Source organism: Ooceraea biroi, chromosome 10 (assembly GCF_003672135.1).
Source record: "Ooceraea biroi isolate clonal line C1 chromosome 10, Obir_v5.4, whole genome shotgun sequence".
Lineage (NCBI taxonomy): Eukaryota > Metazoa > Arthropoda > Insecta > Hymenoptera > Formicidae > Ooceraea > Ooceraea biroi.
In genome coordinates this window covers 8,632,454-8,648,309 of record NC_039515.1, presented here as the reverse complement: position 1 = coordinate 8,648,309, position 15,856 = coordinate 8,632,454, and the positions used below count along the sequence as shown (strand labels likewise).

At 47.4% G+C, this 15,856-nt stretch overlaps 1 protein-coding gene across 1 annotated transcript in view; it reads right to left on the bottom strand.

Annotated features, from left to right (window-relative positions):
• LOC105283707 (homeobox protein araucan) overlaps window positions 1-14,447 on the bottom strand; it is a 45,963-nt gene extending 31,516 nt beyond the window's left edge. The window contains exons 1-2 of the mRNA XM_020033107.2: window positions 13,611-14,447; window positions 1,989-2,384 (exon numbers count right to left, since the gene is read on the bottom strand). Of these exons, the coding sequence (XP_019888666.1) occupies window positions 1,989-2,384; window positions 13,611-13,658 (444 nt within the window). The 5' untranslated portion in view covers window positions 13,659-14,447. The remainder of the gene's footprint in view (window positions 1-1,988; window positions 2,385-13,610) is intronic.
• Between the last annotated feature and the right edge of the window lie 1,409 nt (window positions 14,448-15,856).

The window sequence follows — 15,856 nt, the reverse complement described above, 5'->3', positions numbered from 1 at the left end:
CGCACGTAATCGTGCTCAAGTTCGATGCTTTTTTAATCCCGCGCGACCGCGTGTTTCCTGACGTAACGCTCCACTGCTGCAATCGCTACGATAATTACGACGTCGATTATTAGTATCGACAGTCTCCTTCAATTTTTGCCGATCTCACGATGATCACGCGGGTCTAATGATAGAAAGCGCGGGATCGGCAGTCGAGCGCCTAGCGTGCAGCGCAATCCCGCTGTATTTAATTAACTGCATTAACCTCGCGAATATTATTAGTGTGTGAAACCGACTGTGAAATGACACGAGAGATTTTATTGAGCATTAAACTCCGACGTCCGCGCTTAAGTCCGAGATCATAAATCGCGCTGTGACATCGCTGCGTCTGTCGTTCAAGTTAATTCGCGAAATGTAACAGAACACGCGGAGAGTAGTCGATGCCCGCCCGGCGACGCGACGATGGAAAATCGCAGGACGGATCGTGATTTACGCGCGCGTGTTGCGCAGATAAGGCTCCTCCGTATCGATGTATTATCTGGCCGGCAAGCACTGATTACGCGGTAACATCAAAAAGCTGACGGCTCTTTCAAGCTGTACAAACAACAAACGCGAACTCGTCAAAATGAAAATGTGCTGTACAAGATAGCCGCACGTAATATCTGATACGAAGTAATGACACACTTACGGCGCGTCAATGATACGTCGCTTCGTCCTAGAAAATTGCCACTTGTGGACTGATCATGCCGCTATTAGACCTCCTCAAAGCGATAACGTTACATTCAGAGAACATTAGAATTTATTGTGACTTCGTAGAAAGATAACGCTCTCGATAGTTCGGTTTACTCGATTACCAACTTCGAAACAGGAAAAATGTTTGTCTACATGTATAAAAAACATGTAACCTTCCGTTATAAATTCCGAAAATAGAGTAGATGCTATCTTTAGATTCCGATTCGAGGGAAATAATTTCCCTATCACAAAGTACCCGGAATTGCAAAATTAAAATACTTTCGCGCGAGTTGTAAATTGCATAAAGCCCTCCAACTTTGATAATGCCATTGCCACAAGATTCCCGTTCGGCTCTCGTGAAGGAGCCACTGAAACGAAAAACCGAGTCGCAGTCGAAAAACCGAGAAGGATTCCGCGGTGACATATGCGCGCGAATTCGTCATCCGGCGAGTCGCCCGAAGAGTGTAACGAGCGTCGTGCCTTCCGCGAACCAAGACTCAAACGGGATTATCGGGCCGCCTCTCGAGAAAGGGACGCGTGAATAATTTGGCGCAGCCGGTGTACTACGTCTGCGAAGACGCACGAATTCCTGAACGGGGTGATCGAGGGGTCCGCATGGTCCCGACGTCCGATCGAGGGTCCCGTCGCCGGGATTCCAGGCTAATTCGCAGCAACACCACGTGCTAATCCGTCTTAAGTTAATACCGGAGGAGCAATAATCGCCCGGCACGCCTAGTACGACGAACCGATCAATCTGCATCCAGCCAACGGCCGTTTTACACGTTGCAAAGCGTTTTACGCATCGTGCCATGTGATACGATCCTTGGCGGAGAAACGATGATCTTATGATGCACTTTGACGTGGCGGCAGCGATTTATCATAAATCGAATAAGCTTCGAATGGAACGACGAATGTTAAGACGCGATAGAAACGCAGCAATTATAGCAATTAATTCTTTCTCACATCTCTCACTATTACAAATTTGATTAAGCGAACCACAGATTTAGCAAAACTTGAACATTTATCACAGAATTGTGGGATAGATATGGGGATATGAGATGATTTTATTGAATCAATCAAACAGTTCGGGTCGATTTTCAATTTTTCAAATCATTTGAAGTAAAATTGACAAAGTAGAATTTGGCGTAAAAATCGAACTGAACTTTTTCACTAATCATCTCTACTATTTTATACGGTCCCCTATGAGGATTGAAACCACCTGACCACCAATACTTCAAACTCAGTTTGCTATCATCATAGAGACGCAAAAAACTTACCAGTGGCGAGTAGAACGCAGAGCTGTCCATGCCGATGCTAGGGTAAGGCCCCTGGTCCGTGGTGGAGGGCGTCGGCGTGGGGTACGACGAGTAGGAAGTCGCAGTGGGGGTTAGTCGGGGGTAAGCGCCCAACGCCAATCTCGCGGCGCTGTCGTACTGGCAGCTGCACACCGTCTGCCCCGTAACTGGGTCCGTCATCATGGGCCTACCGTTCTCGCAACAACCCGGCCCGGTCGCTGCACCACCCACGGGGGTGGTGGCGCCGCCAGTGCCTGCTGGCCCGGCCCCCGTTGTTGTCGCCGTCGACGAGGGTGAAAGGGCGCCTGGACTGAGTGCACCTCCCGACGACATTGCTGGCGACGTCGCCGTTGTCGGTTGACCGCCGCTCACCAGGAGCTAAAATGAAATAAACAGAAAAACCTCGTTTAGTAACGAACGCAGAACGAAATGCGCAAATGCATTTGATGGTAATCTCGCGTATATCTTCATTTAAATTAGTTTTTCTAATTTATACGAGTCACTCGTTGGCCACTCGTTCGATATTCATGCGGTTTAACAGGAAACTTCTGCGCGTCTTCACACGATCTCAGATGTATCGGTGTAGATACATATAAATTGCGCGTAAAACAAAAAAAAACAACTAGAAAAATCCTGTTCGGCTACGCATATGCATGCGCGTGTCTTGATAAGGACACATACATTACATATGTACCCCATATATGCAGTTCACCGGGGGCATCGAGAATCTATTTCTTTATAATGCTTTTGTTTCCGTATTTACGACTGACTTGCGACGTTCCGGCGACGTCAATAAATCCAATATACGCAAACGTAACTGATACTGCGAGCTAGATAATGTACACGCTTGCTGTACAACCCTCTGCAAGACTTTCGCAACTTTCAGTCCCCCTCGTGAAAATCCCACGGTGAAAACCCCGACTTCTTCGAGATAATCGTGCCTTTATCTTTAAGACAATATCACGAACGAACGTGCATGTCTAGATGTAGATTTCACGCAGTCGAAGATATTCGGTATCGGGGCAATCTCGGCGAATAACGGCGCGAGATTATTTCGCCGCGATTAATGGCTCCGTGAGGCCCGTACAAGTGGAAAGGCGTCGCTCTCACGTGCGTGCTCGCAGAGGGGGACCGACGCGGGGTTGCCTCCGCGCTAAATTAGCCCATTGTAAATGAGGGTGGAATGAATCCCAGTAATTAATATGGTAAGGGCGCGAAGCTATTTGGAGAGGGCGGGAAACTCAGGAGCGCGGCGCGCCGCGTGAGCCAGCTTGTATATCCGCGTTGTGATAAAGCCTCCTCTCTAAGTCTCTCCCGGCATTCCGTTACCTGGAGGAGGAGGGAGGATCGTGCCCGGAAAAGCGACTCGCTCACGCACATCCTCCTACTCGTAGACCGTGTCGAAATCATAAACAAAAACGCCCACGACGCGCGAGTGCGCGCGTAACGAACAGGATTGACGAGAACTTTATTCCCACATGTACGATTCTCCTCTCAGCGTCCTTTCTAGTCGCCCTCGGCCTCCCCCGTGAATTATTAAAGGCCCGCACGGCGTCGCTTATCAATATCAGTGTCAGCGCGGTCACAAAAATACGGCGACTCGCCGTTGAAAGTTCCTGACGCTGTTGAAAGTGCCAGCCTTCGAGAGTGCGTCGTGTCTCGACGTGGCGCGACAAAACTGTCCGCCGCTCATCAAGTGGAACCTGTGCGCGGCGATTCGCTTCGATATAGTATTTGTATATCGTCGTGCAAGTTTATTCTTGACCTCCGCTTCGAGAAATAAAATAGAAAGGGAACGCTTATCAACGTAACGTCCGGCTTCTGCCAGTCACGGGATTCTACTTCACGCCAGTTATGTGGTTTTATTAATTTGCATAATTATCTCGATCTGCGGCAAGGCGAGTGAATCATCCCCGTGAGAAACCGAGACCTCGAGCACCGCTGTTCCGTACCGCCGCGTTTCCGGCTCGCACTGTTTACGGGCTTATCGATTTTCCGCCGCGTGCGTCAATACGTTCGCGTATTTTCACAGGAAATATCTCGGGGACAAGCCCGTGCACCGTTGCGAAAATAGAAGGGAGGTTGGGCCCGGCGCGTCGGGCATCGCGGGATTCTCTCCGAGAAGAACGAGGTGAGCCCAACTTTCGTGAACAAAGAGACCACCGCGCGCTCTCCCATCGTTGTGTTGCATACGTGTGCGTGTGCGTGTGTGCAAACTTTCAGAGAACGAGTTACACGCGGGCACATGTGTCCCCGTTCACGCATAACGTGTGCGTATGTGTGCGCGCGCACGGCGTCCCCTACCCCCTCGATCCTCGTCTCTCCCCCACGTGTCTCTTTTTCTCCTCGCCTCTAACGAAACGTTCCGAGCACCTCCAGCGTGTCTGGAGCCATTCACGCCCTGCTGGGTTTCCCACCGGAACCTTTTAAGACCCCACTTGCACCCCCGCGGCAGCCGCCGGCGCGAAAACCCTTCGGATCTCGTCGCCGTGCTGGAAGAGTCGCCGTGATACGGCCCTCCGCCTGGCCACCCACCGCCGCTCGTGCCCTTCATCCCGTTGGCGAAGCAACCCCTTCGACGAGCCAGACACACGTTGAACTCTACTCGAATCTTGACGTGGTTGGAATTCTCTGTTCTCGTGTCTGCATTGACGTGTCTCTCTTTCTCTTTCTTGAGCAGTGAGTGATACGTGGGTGATACGTGGAGGCATTAAATAACTGCAAAAATCTCTCTTTGTGAAGTGAGCAGCTGCGCGAAATGTACCGCCCGCAAAAATGCCTGACTGCCTTGCTCTCCTGTTGTGCGATATTTGCGGTTTGCGATATCGTCGTTCAAGTAGGTTTCCATGACTCGCGAAAAAAATGTTACGAGTGGCGAAAGCTTCGATTATGCGACGCCATCGTCCGGAAAATAGTAGACATTATATCGGCGCGATCGGTCGAACGGGACATATCAATCGTAATCAATCGTTCGGCCGCGGTCTGGCATTAATTTCACGCGTGGAAAGTTAGATCGCCGAAGTTTCATCCAGAAACGATCGCTAATAGCGACTAATCGTTGGCACATTCGATTTTCCCTTGAGTTTTGTACGACTGCAACATTGGACAACGTTCTGTAAGAGGCGAAAAATAACTAGGAGACTGCCTTAGATTTGATCTCGAACTCTCCGGGATCCCTGGTTCACACGCCTAGGTCTTAGGCTGTACGGCCAATACTCTTACTGTTGTGATCAACTTGTTTTCATTCTGATCCTCTATACGACCTGTCAGTCTCGACTATCTTTCCAGATCTTACAGTTCACAAAGGCATCAAAAATAAAAAAGTCAAAGGAAATTCGAGCGCTTGTATACTCGGAATCAGAAACACAGAAGTGTCGACGACATTAATGAATTTAGTCTTTTTATAACTAATGGGGATTTTTATGCTAATGGAGATGTATAATTCAGATTAACGAACAAGAACTCCTTTAAATTGCATTTAAGCGCGATCTTGAACGAATGTAATTGCATGTGCGTCGCATTGTTATTTTCGCTCATACTATCGTCACACGATCGATAAATTTCATTATCGCGAAAGAAAAAAAAATACCCGAAACCGCGTGCGTCTTTTGAGAATAATAAAGCTGACGTCGCTTATCGCGATGATTAATCGAAGCAGATATGCGTGGCCCGGCAAATAATCTACCACGCGAAATCGACAAGATTCGTCACTCTTGTCGAGCTAGAAAGCATCCACGCCCGTAACTTTCACTGTGTACAATTTAAGTAATAATCTTTGTTGCGAATGCCGCAATCGGCGAGAAAGAAGCCGAGATAATCTTTATCTCGCGAGACTTAAGTGGAAACTAAACTGATTATATTCTACTCAATGATCTGCATATTTATAAAAGATGCATTCAGATTCATTATTATTAATTAAAGCATTCTATTGAAGCAAACTTATATGAGTGAGTAGAATCTAAGATGCGGTAAGATGTTGCGTATTTCAATCACTCAATTGAGATCAGTAATATATTCATACATTATTAGCATAAATATTTATAGTTTTTTTGTTGCATATCTCCTTTTTTCCAAATTTGGCATCTTTCACGTGTTCTCCTGCAGTTATCCACGACAAGCGCACGTTTTGGTCCTATGTTGCGTCGTGCGCGGCGCATCTACATCATTGTGTGCACATAATGTGTGTGGCCCTACATAAGCACGCACGAACACTTACATGTGTGCGTGCGAAGGGAGACGAAAGAACCCGGAGAAGCCGAAGTCCTCCAAGAACAGATCTTATACCCGTATCGTCACGACCGGCCTTTATAAACAGGATTACAAGTGTTCGAGCGAAACTGAATAGTACTCGGGGGTTAATCACACGTCGTCGATATCATCTACGAGTATATAATCGAGATGTAACGCATTGCGCGGTAACACGCATCGTGCTTACTTAGCAAAGTTTCGCAATTTGTCAAAGGGAAAGAAATCCGTCTAGAATTGTTTTTTTTGTTCGATGCGAAACATAGATTACTGAATCGGAGTTTTCTAACCGATTTCTCCAACCCAAACAGTGCTGCTCGCGGTTCTGTTATTCCTACGTACGTTTCTTTGAGAAACTCTGTGCGTGTATATGTGTGTATAAATCTAACGCGACAGAAATGCGACGGCCTGGCAGCCACCAATTACCTGGACGCAGTTTATACTGAAAAGATGGCGACTGGGGAGAGATTGAGCGTGCGGTCGATCTTTTCTGCTTGCCTTCCTTTCCTCGGGGACTGCACCTTCCTCAAGCCACCTCAAGGCCCTCTTTCCCCCTTCCTCGTACTTTCCTTCATGTCGCGCCATGTATCTTTTTCTCTTGACCGAAATCACGGGCATCGCGACGGGACGGGCGAGAATCCTGGCCCCCGTTTTCTTTTTCTCCACACCTCGACGCGATCTCTTGTACGACAACGGCATTACTGGATCCCTTTCCTCCCTCGACAAATTAGCCAACGTGGCGTCAAGTTTTATAACGTGCGGACGGAGGAGATCTTCAATTAAAATTTAAGAGGACGTGGCCCCGGTCGCCCTCCGCAAAGTCATGAAAAACAACGTCGCGGAAAAGCCAAGGTCTGAGCGGTCTGAGCCGACCGCTCGATGCGACGTAATTAATTATCGTCCTCCGCCTCCTCTTTCTGCTACTGCTGCTGTTTTCCTCCTTGTTCAACAACCATGTGACTAAGTAATACCAGGCTGCTGTTGATGCATAAATCGCGGGGAAAGCCGCGCGCGGGATTTCCACGCGAAACGATCTGCAAATCGAGGAGGCGATGCGGATCCAGACGTAGCGGACTTAATGTGCGCGGAATTGTTCGCCACGCGCGACACTCGACACGACGGACGACGGATAACGTTAAAAGTTAACAAATTCGGGCGAATTGTTGGGCGAGCAGGCGTTAAAACGCGGCGCGAGCGGAGAGCGTGCCGTCACGAGAGTCGCGAGCATTAAACGCTCGCGGACGCGGCAGTTCGCGTTAATTACGTCCGTCTGAGAGACGCGACAGACAACGAGAGGAGAGTTCCGCGAGCGGCGGCTTTAAAAACGTCACCGCGCACGCGGGACGGGGTGGAGGGTGAGAGAAGCCTGTCGCAGGGCTGCTGCTGCTGCTGTTGCTGCTGCTACGGGATCTATTTGAGGCGTTAAAGACTCTGTTAAAGTGGCGGTAACTCGACGTTAAGAAGGCGCGAACGTCGCGTACCCGTGGACGACTCGGGGTATTTTTACGCGGCTCGTTGAAGCGTTTATCGACGCTGAAGGAAATTCTTACGAGCGCCTGCCGCCCCACAGTCCGATGGAATTAAATCGAAAGAGGAGCCGACTGCGCGCCTGTTTCGTTGATTTGGGCTTTCACCCTATAGACGAAATTGAATGACTTGCGTTTTTCTAAAACTATCGTCGTTATTAATGCAAATGTTAAATGTACTTCTAGAGCTTTTGTCTTACAATTAGTAAAAAGTACTTTTCAATTTTTGATATGCGTTCTCCGCGCGTCCCGCCAATCTTCCCGAAATTTGCGAAAAGAAGAGAATGATAAATTTGCACGCGGGCGCGCGCGCACACACGCAAAACGAGGCTGCTCCTATGCGGATGAGACACGTGCAGTTTTAAACCGACAACCGGTTTCCTGCGCGGCGTGCGTGTAAAGGCAAGACACCACGACCGAGACCGTTCGGCAAGTACGTGCGAGAATTCGTGGCGTAATTGCCGATTCCGTCAATCATCGGGCGACGGTGTTTTCATGCCGCTGCCAAATCCCGCGTGATACGAGATAAACAGCGCGTAATAACAAAGTATAACCGGATAACGACGGCATAATAACGCGAGTTAACGAAGTGAGCGGGGCCTCGAATTCTCTTTTCAGACATGCGATCGTGAGAGGAGCATAAAATGAAAGGCTAATATCTCGCCGGGCATTATTGTAACCGATGCGAAGCCGGCCAACAAAGTTGTAGTTTTACTCTGTAATTACACGGGCGCGGCAATTTGTATATCATTAAAGTTACGCGCTATCGGGAATAAAACTTCGGCACGCATCGGCCGTGTGTATACATCCGTTAATAAATTATATTGTAATTAATCGACAAATAATAATCCGTGAGAGAGTACCAAGACTTCAGCTAAATCAAACATTCGGAGAGGCAGCGAATTCTTCCTTTGATTTCGTTCTGTTACTTTCTAATCCAACTTTGCTACCACTTATCTTTCTCTCTTTCTCTCTTTCTGAATCGTCTAATTACCGGCTCGCGCGGAAGCAAGACAAGTGACGGGAATTAGCGAGGTGCTCACATTCGCGATCGTACCAGCTCGTCGATCTCCCGGCGAGGAGTCGTTCCTCCGCACCGAGGAGGGTTCGCCCGTCGCCGACGATCTCCCCCGCGATAACAATGGCCGCGCACCACGCAAAAAGAGGGCGGCGTGAACGAAAGCCGGATGGGGAGGCAATACGCACCGGGCACGATCCCGAAAATCGATATCGCGGATACGCGGAGGTGCTTCCGTGTCGACTTCGCGTAATTACGTGCCGCGGCTATGTGGTACAACCGCGCAGCGCGATCCCCATTATTACCATCGGTAAACTTGTTGTTAACGGAGCAATAGATGCGCGACGCGTGCTAAATGACGGGACTATCGAGGAAAGGGAGAGTTTAATCCCTCCGGAACATGGAACCATTACTTCCGGTTTTAATGCTCCGCTAGAAGAAAAGATCTATGCTTGAAGGGGATTGTTGAATCTCGAACTTTTTATCGTTTCTTCTACTTTTTATCTCGAGCATGCGGTAATCACAACGCTCGCATGTTTTCCAAGCGGATGAATATTAATGTGTATCATTTCCGATTTATTCACGTTATTGAATATATGCATGTATCACTATTTTTTACCCATGCTGGAACTATGATCTGTATAAGAAGACAAGTGAGCGCTAATCGGTAGTTAGTTAATCGCTGGAATGTCGGGAAAATCGAGCGACAGGCTGAATTAATTTGCGATTAAAATTATAATTGCAGATTATGCGACGTATTCCGTTCTATTTACAGCGAGTCGTGTTATAAGTATACATGTATCAATTATCGCGTATGCTTAGAAATCATCGCATACAACGCGGTCATTATCTCACGACCCGGGATCGGCAGCGCGCGCTGCCATGACAAATTTCGTAACTCCATTTGGATAATTGTATATAATTATTATCTATATGCACTCGTATCAATTATTTGCATCGAGATTTCCAGCAACGGTACAATCGGATCGCGTATCATTCGCATGATGTCGATCGCGAATAAACAACTCATCGCTACGACATTCTAAATCATGTTTGATCGCATATTAAAGCGAAACGAACAAGTTACTACTTTTCCGATGTCTTCTCGTATTACTCGTCGCATACATCAGAATACCTGCTGCAGAACGAGGAATGCTAACGAATCAAACCGCGATTGCCGTTGTGATTAAGACATCCTCGAGGATCCGGCTGAGACAGGTATCGCCGGAAACTTTTAATGCTCCGTGTTACGTGTTCCGACGAAATCCCAAGGCTTTGGCGATCCTATGGGATATCCTACTGTGACGTACGGGTTCCGCCGAGGCAACACCGAGTTTCTCCTCAAATTGCTTGCACGTCTCGATGAATCAATCGGGAACACGGTGTTTATCAAGTGGAAGGAAAGTATCGTCGCTCAGCGCGATTATGCAAATCCAAAAGCTCGTTCGCGGCGTCTGAAGAGCTCTCAGTGCGATATCTCTCCATTTTTTTCTTCTCTCCTCTGGAAAGGCAGTCTAGGTGCATTTCCACGTCCGAGATGCGTACGCGGCGCGGCGTGCTCGGCTGGACTCGACGTGCCAGCAAATAATGCAATTTGCGGCTCTCACGTCGCAACGGATCTTTCGTGGCTGCGGCAGGCCGATGCGGGCGGACCTACCCGTATTATTGCTGTCCAGGCTCGGCCGGCCTGCACCTGCGCGACCCTTGACGTTGCATTTTGCCTCGGTGCGCCCGCTTTTATCGAGCATTATTTATTCCCGTCCCCTTCTCCTCCTTTTGGTGGATCGTGAGAGGCGCGGCACGGCGCCGCCGCTGTATATCCTCCCATTTACGGGAAACAAACTTGCAATCTGCGCACAGGATGTCCCAGAAATCGCGCGCTTCCGCCCGACAAGCTCGCGATCGATCTCCTGGCAGGATCTCACCGAAGAAGAATGCCTTTAAATTCTTGTAAAAATTCTTTAGTTTCGGCGTCGAGCAGCTGTTTGTAAAGAGAGGATTTTACTGCGAGATCGATCCCATCGGTTTGTTGAAACTGTCGATTCGCTAAATATGATAATGTCGCAATTTATCAGTGACGCATCGATTGCAAGTGTAGTTGCTTTAGTTTTATATTTGATTGCCAATAATGAAGCGGCGACATTGGTAGAATCGTTCCGTGCGGCTACTGATAAATTTTCTCTCCTTTCTGTCTCGTTAAATTTTGACGCGTAGGATTTGTCGGAGGAAAAACTCAAAACGGAGCAAAACACACACGCGTGCGCGCGCGTAGTTGAATATTCATTGCGGACGGCCCACTAGAATCTTAATTACCTCCTATCTAATTTAACTCGACAACTGACACATAGTATATCTTTATAATGCCGTATCACCCGACGTTTTGTTAACATTAATGTTATCCCGCATATTCAACAGTGTATTTTAATATTGCGTCCCCAAGCGGTTGCAACAAATATGAATTTATGCGAACACTTACGACACCGTACGTATCGCCATGTCTTTTGCTACGCTTTTTCGTGTGAGCACTATAAAACACGCATCGTTTTCTCGTTCTATCTACGACGTAACTTATCAGTAGTTATTAAACGGAGATATTTTACTATATATCCGATCACACGAGTATCGCGATAACTGATACGCATGAAAAAGATCGTATGCATTGCAGATTCTTTCACATTGACGCTACTTGCTACACGGATAATTAACGACAAGGTTAAAGCGTATACACATAGTCCCAAAAAAGGATGACATCGTTCTGCCGCAACGTACATATTAAATTAGCGTTATTTAACACCGAGAACCAACCAAAAACTTGTTTTCAGCCAACGTTTCGCGCGTACATGTAACAGTTTTTATTTTCTAATTGTTTCTGCATTTTCTTGTTATTCGTGATCGATGATTGCGGCGGAAATGCAAATGCTGCGCGAAAAGGTTGTTTCTGAATATATGTTATCGGTATATGTTATTACTCCCTATATTAATACGGGGGCGTATTATCCACCGACTCAAAGTACAAAACGCAAGGGAATTTCCGTTTCAGCCCATTTACTTGGTCTTCAATTACAGTCGCGCTACGATGAACGTTTATATACGCTCTCGAAAAGTGGTCAGTCATTTACGGGAAGCGCATATATATATCAAACATATATGCACCTTCTAAAAGTAGGCGCTCATTTACAAAGAGCAAACATACATGCCAACGCTGAATATTGTTTTATTTAATTAATTAAAACTTATTAATTTAAAAGCAAATGCTTTTCGTGTCAAATATATGTATCTTAGCGAAAGGACTAAGTAAGCAACACTCGGCGATGCAAACGCGTAACTCCTAATTACTGTCCTTGAGTATTATTCTGCTGAAAAAGTCTGCAGGCGCGTGTCGATCGTCGCCATAAGAGCGATTCAGCTGCCACGCTGCCATCGTATTAGGGGTGTCGACGTCGAGGGAGGGACTCTCTGTCCAAACAATCGATCGTAAGAGCCACGCTTTCGTGTGGGTTCTTTCGGGAATATCGCAAATAATTGACTGATTCATGAATGCTCAATTAATCAATTATCTGGTACTGTTCCACATAGATTTTCGTTGATGTACTGTTCTAAGGTAGAATCGTGATTTTTTTATTTACTCGTTTGATTATTCATCTTTTTTCTATTTTCCGATTCGAATACTCGCATCTGAAAACGTCTACTTGTGCATCGATTAATCGATTAATCATGAGCCATTCCTTCTCCGCGCGCGGTCCGCTGCAGAGCGCCAATAAATTAACGCCGTGTACGCGGAAGGGGCACGTTTTACTCTATATTTTCGCCGCGCGTCTCACGCGTTGAACGCGACCTCCTCCTCTCGCATCGTTTAATATCAAATATGATCATCGAGCTCTTCTCAATTGTATCGTATCATCTTTGTGTCAAGGAGATTAGATTTATTGAATATTTCTGGAGGAATTAGAAGAATCGGAAAGATGAAGATAATAAAGTTAGATAATCACAGCATTTAGCACAGGCTCACATTAAAATGCGATCCCTCTTCCCAGCGCATCACGCGCTCGAGCGACGGCCGTCGCTCGGTCCCAACTTTTTACACTTGTCTCTCTAGCCTACCTACGAAGAAGGCAGGTGCGCCTCTAGGCGATCTCGCTTTCTTCGGGCGAACACGCGCGAATGTTAATTGTGCGCTATTATTGGCAACGACCGGTCGGTGGAATTCCGCTCCTTCGAAGCTGCGATCGACTCTCGTTCCAAGACCTCGGCGCGCGAGGTAACCGCTTACGTAAATGAACGTGCACGATTACGTGCGTCGGTGTTACGTACGTTAAATGAAGGATACTCGGACGAAGACAGCCTGTACGGACACAGAGAGTTGCACCGTATCGGGAAATTTGGCGAGTAAATGAGGAAAAGATCTGATAACGAAAAGAGTTCAGTCTGGAGTGACACTGATCTTCTTGGTTGCATTTCCGTAGATTTGCGCAATATGATAGCGTTTGAATCCCATTGAAAGCTTCGACTGCTGATTAAACTGGAGAGTCACATGTATATGTGTACATGTGTGCGCGCGCGCGCGCGCGTGTGTGTGTGTGTGTGTGTGCGTGCGCGCGCGCGCGGGTGTACGTGCGCGTGTGTATGCGGACGCGCGCGCAGGTGTGTGTAGGTGGAAAAACGATGCACTTTTGAACGCCACGTAAGATGTACTGAAAATTTCATTTGTTCTAAAACTGAGCAATATACTTTACTCAATCGCGAATGATAGGAGTTGGTATTTTAAATATCCGGACGCGAGAGCAATTTATACTTATTGGTCTTCTAGGCACTTACCTGAGACGCCGACGGATACGAATATCCGAACTGCGCGTACGCCGACATGGCTAGAGTTTATCGCGCAGCAAACTTCCTTTCTTTTCCTCGCCGAACGTACGTGGAATCGATGACGATGATCGGAGCACAATTGCACCTGTACGCACTACACTCTCTCTCTTTCTCTCTTTCTTCCTCTCGCACTACGTCCCTAAGCGGAACAACGCCGTAACGATAAACGTGAAACGATATAAATACATATAAAACGACAGTGGAGAGACAGTGGAGCACGATGAACAATCGCGGACGTAGACTGCCATCAGGCTACTCCGGAAATCCAGTCGGTCGCGGTCGGCCTCATAACGCACGGTTTTCGGCAAGATCCACGCGAAACCGTCAACGGGTCGTCATCGCGTCTCCGCTTCTAGACGCGCACTTATCCTGTGTCCCTGTATCTGGGCGGCGCCTTCGGGAATGGGCTGGCCAATGTGAAATCAACATTGACGTAGAGCAACTGTGTCTGGAACGATGCTCGCCCTCGTTGCAGCACAGAACGTTTCACAACTCGCGACACGATCCGTCATGAAAGCAGCTGGCACAGGACGCAGCGACAGGATGTATTACCGGGACGACGAGGTGGCCGATGAAACGGGACGGACATTCGGGCCGGGCGGACAAACAGACAGATAGGCAGGCAGACGAATAGGCAGACAGCACGGCGTACGAGCAAGGCGTCACGAGCAGTTTTAGGTGTATGGAGAAGCCACTTCGTTCGTTCGTTCGGTCCGTCCCCTGCTCTCACAGGGCACTCCAGTCTGCGACTGACTCGGTGCCACTCACACCACTTTACAGGCTTCGCCGCTCCGGCTCCACTCTCTGTCACGGCTCCCCCTCTGGCGAGGAAAACCGAAAGCATCGTGTATCCCCACCTACACGGGTGGGCGGAGACTCGGAGGAAGTTGACCAACTGCGTAGCCGCTTTCTAGCATGTGGACGGCACCCGTGGGCTGTCCGGCCGAGTGCGATTGGTCCGTACGCATGGCATGTGGGCGTGGCATTTTTCGAACGCGCCCACTAACGTCGCCACGTCTCTTGTCCCCTCTACTGGCCGAGGGAACCACCGGACGAACGATCCGCCGATCCGCGTCGCGGCGCCCTGCTTCGCCGCGGGACGCCGTACGGTCGCGATTGAACAAGGAGAAACGAGTGTGTTTACGCGGATCTACTCTTGTCAACCTGACGGTGAGGGACTTAAATAAATCTGTGACCCTCCTTCCTCCTTCGGTTCCGCTTTCCGCGCTCGTGCGCCGTCCTCCTAAGGAGGAGCACATTTCATTCGGTCAATATGTTGCACCCATTATCCGATTCGCAAGATCACGAAGGTGATCGAAGTGCGATCTTGGAATATTAGCACGATTGGATTCATTTCAATTTGGATACAACGAGCTCTATCTTCAACAAAGTTATTTTATGAAAATTGCGATAACCAAATATTACGTTACTTTAGCTATATTTGTTTTAAATATATTTTATTATCTGGGAAAATTCCATTTATGTGTAAAATAAATTAGGAATTTTTTCTCTCTTTTTTACTCTGTTTTTTTCACAACTAAAATTTTCATTGTTTATCGTGTATGAAAAACTATATAATAGGATAGCTATAGGCAAAGCACGGTTAACAAGATACATTCTGTATAGTATAGGTATGTTTCTGGCGCCAGTGCATAAGCCAAACATTCTGTTCCGCCCTATTGTTCACCCATTGAAAATTTCACGATGAACGCGCCGAGAAGATTAGCCACGGGATTTACCCCGTACCATGCAACTTGGAATAATTTTACGAGTTATTAGGCGGTTCCAATGGGCTGAAACCGTACACGAAATACTTATCCACCAAATTAGCGTAAGGGATTGCTGTTTGCTCATACGCAACAATTTTCACCGCGGAGAAACAAGACCCGATTACCATTTACATTTCGGCCAACGAGGCTCGTATATATAATTTGCCGAATCATTAAATCCCACTGAGATATGTTGTCGTTTTGAGTTGAGAATATTCAACTGACAATTATTCTCGCAAATTAATTTAATCTCTCATCTTATCAGTTTAGTAATGATAAATAAAAAAGAATTACTATTTACTTCGAATATATTGTTTACATAGTATTATAGAAATATATTTATATAATTCATAGAATGCAAAACAATTTTGAATTATCGATACTAATCACACAGGGGCAAAAATCTTGTGACGAATAATGCGGAAG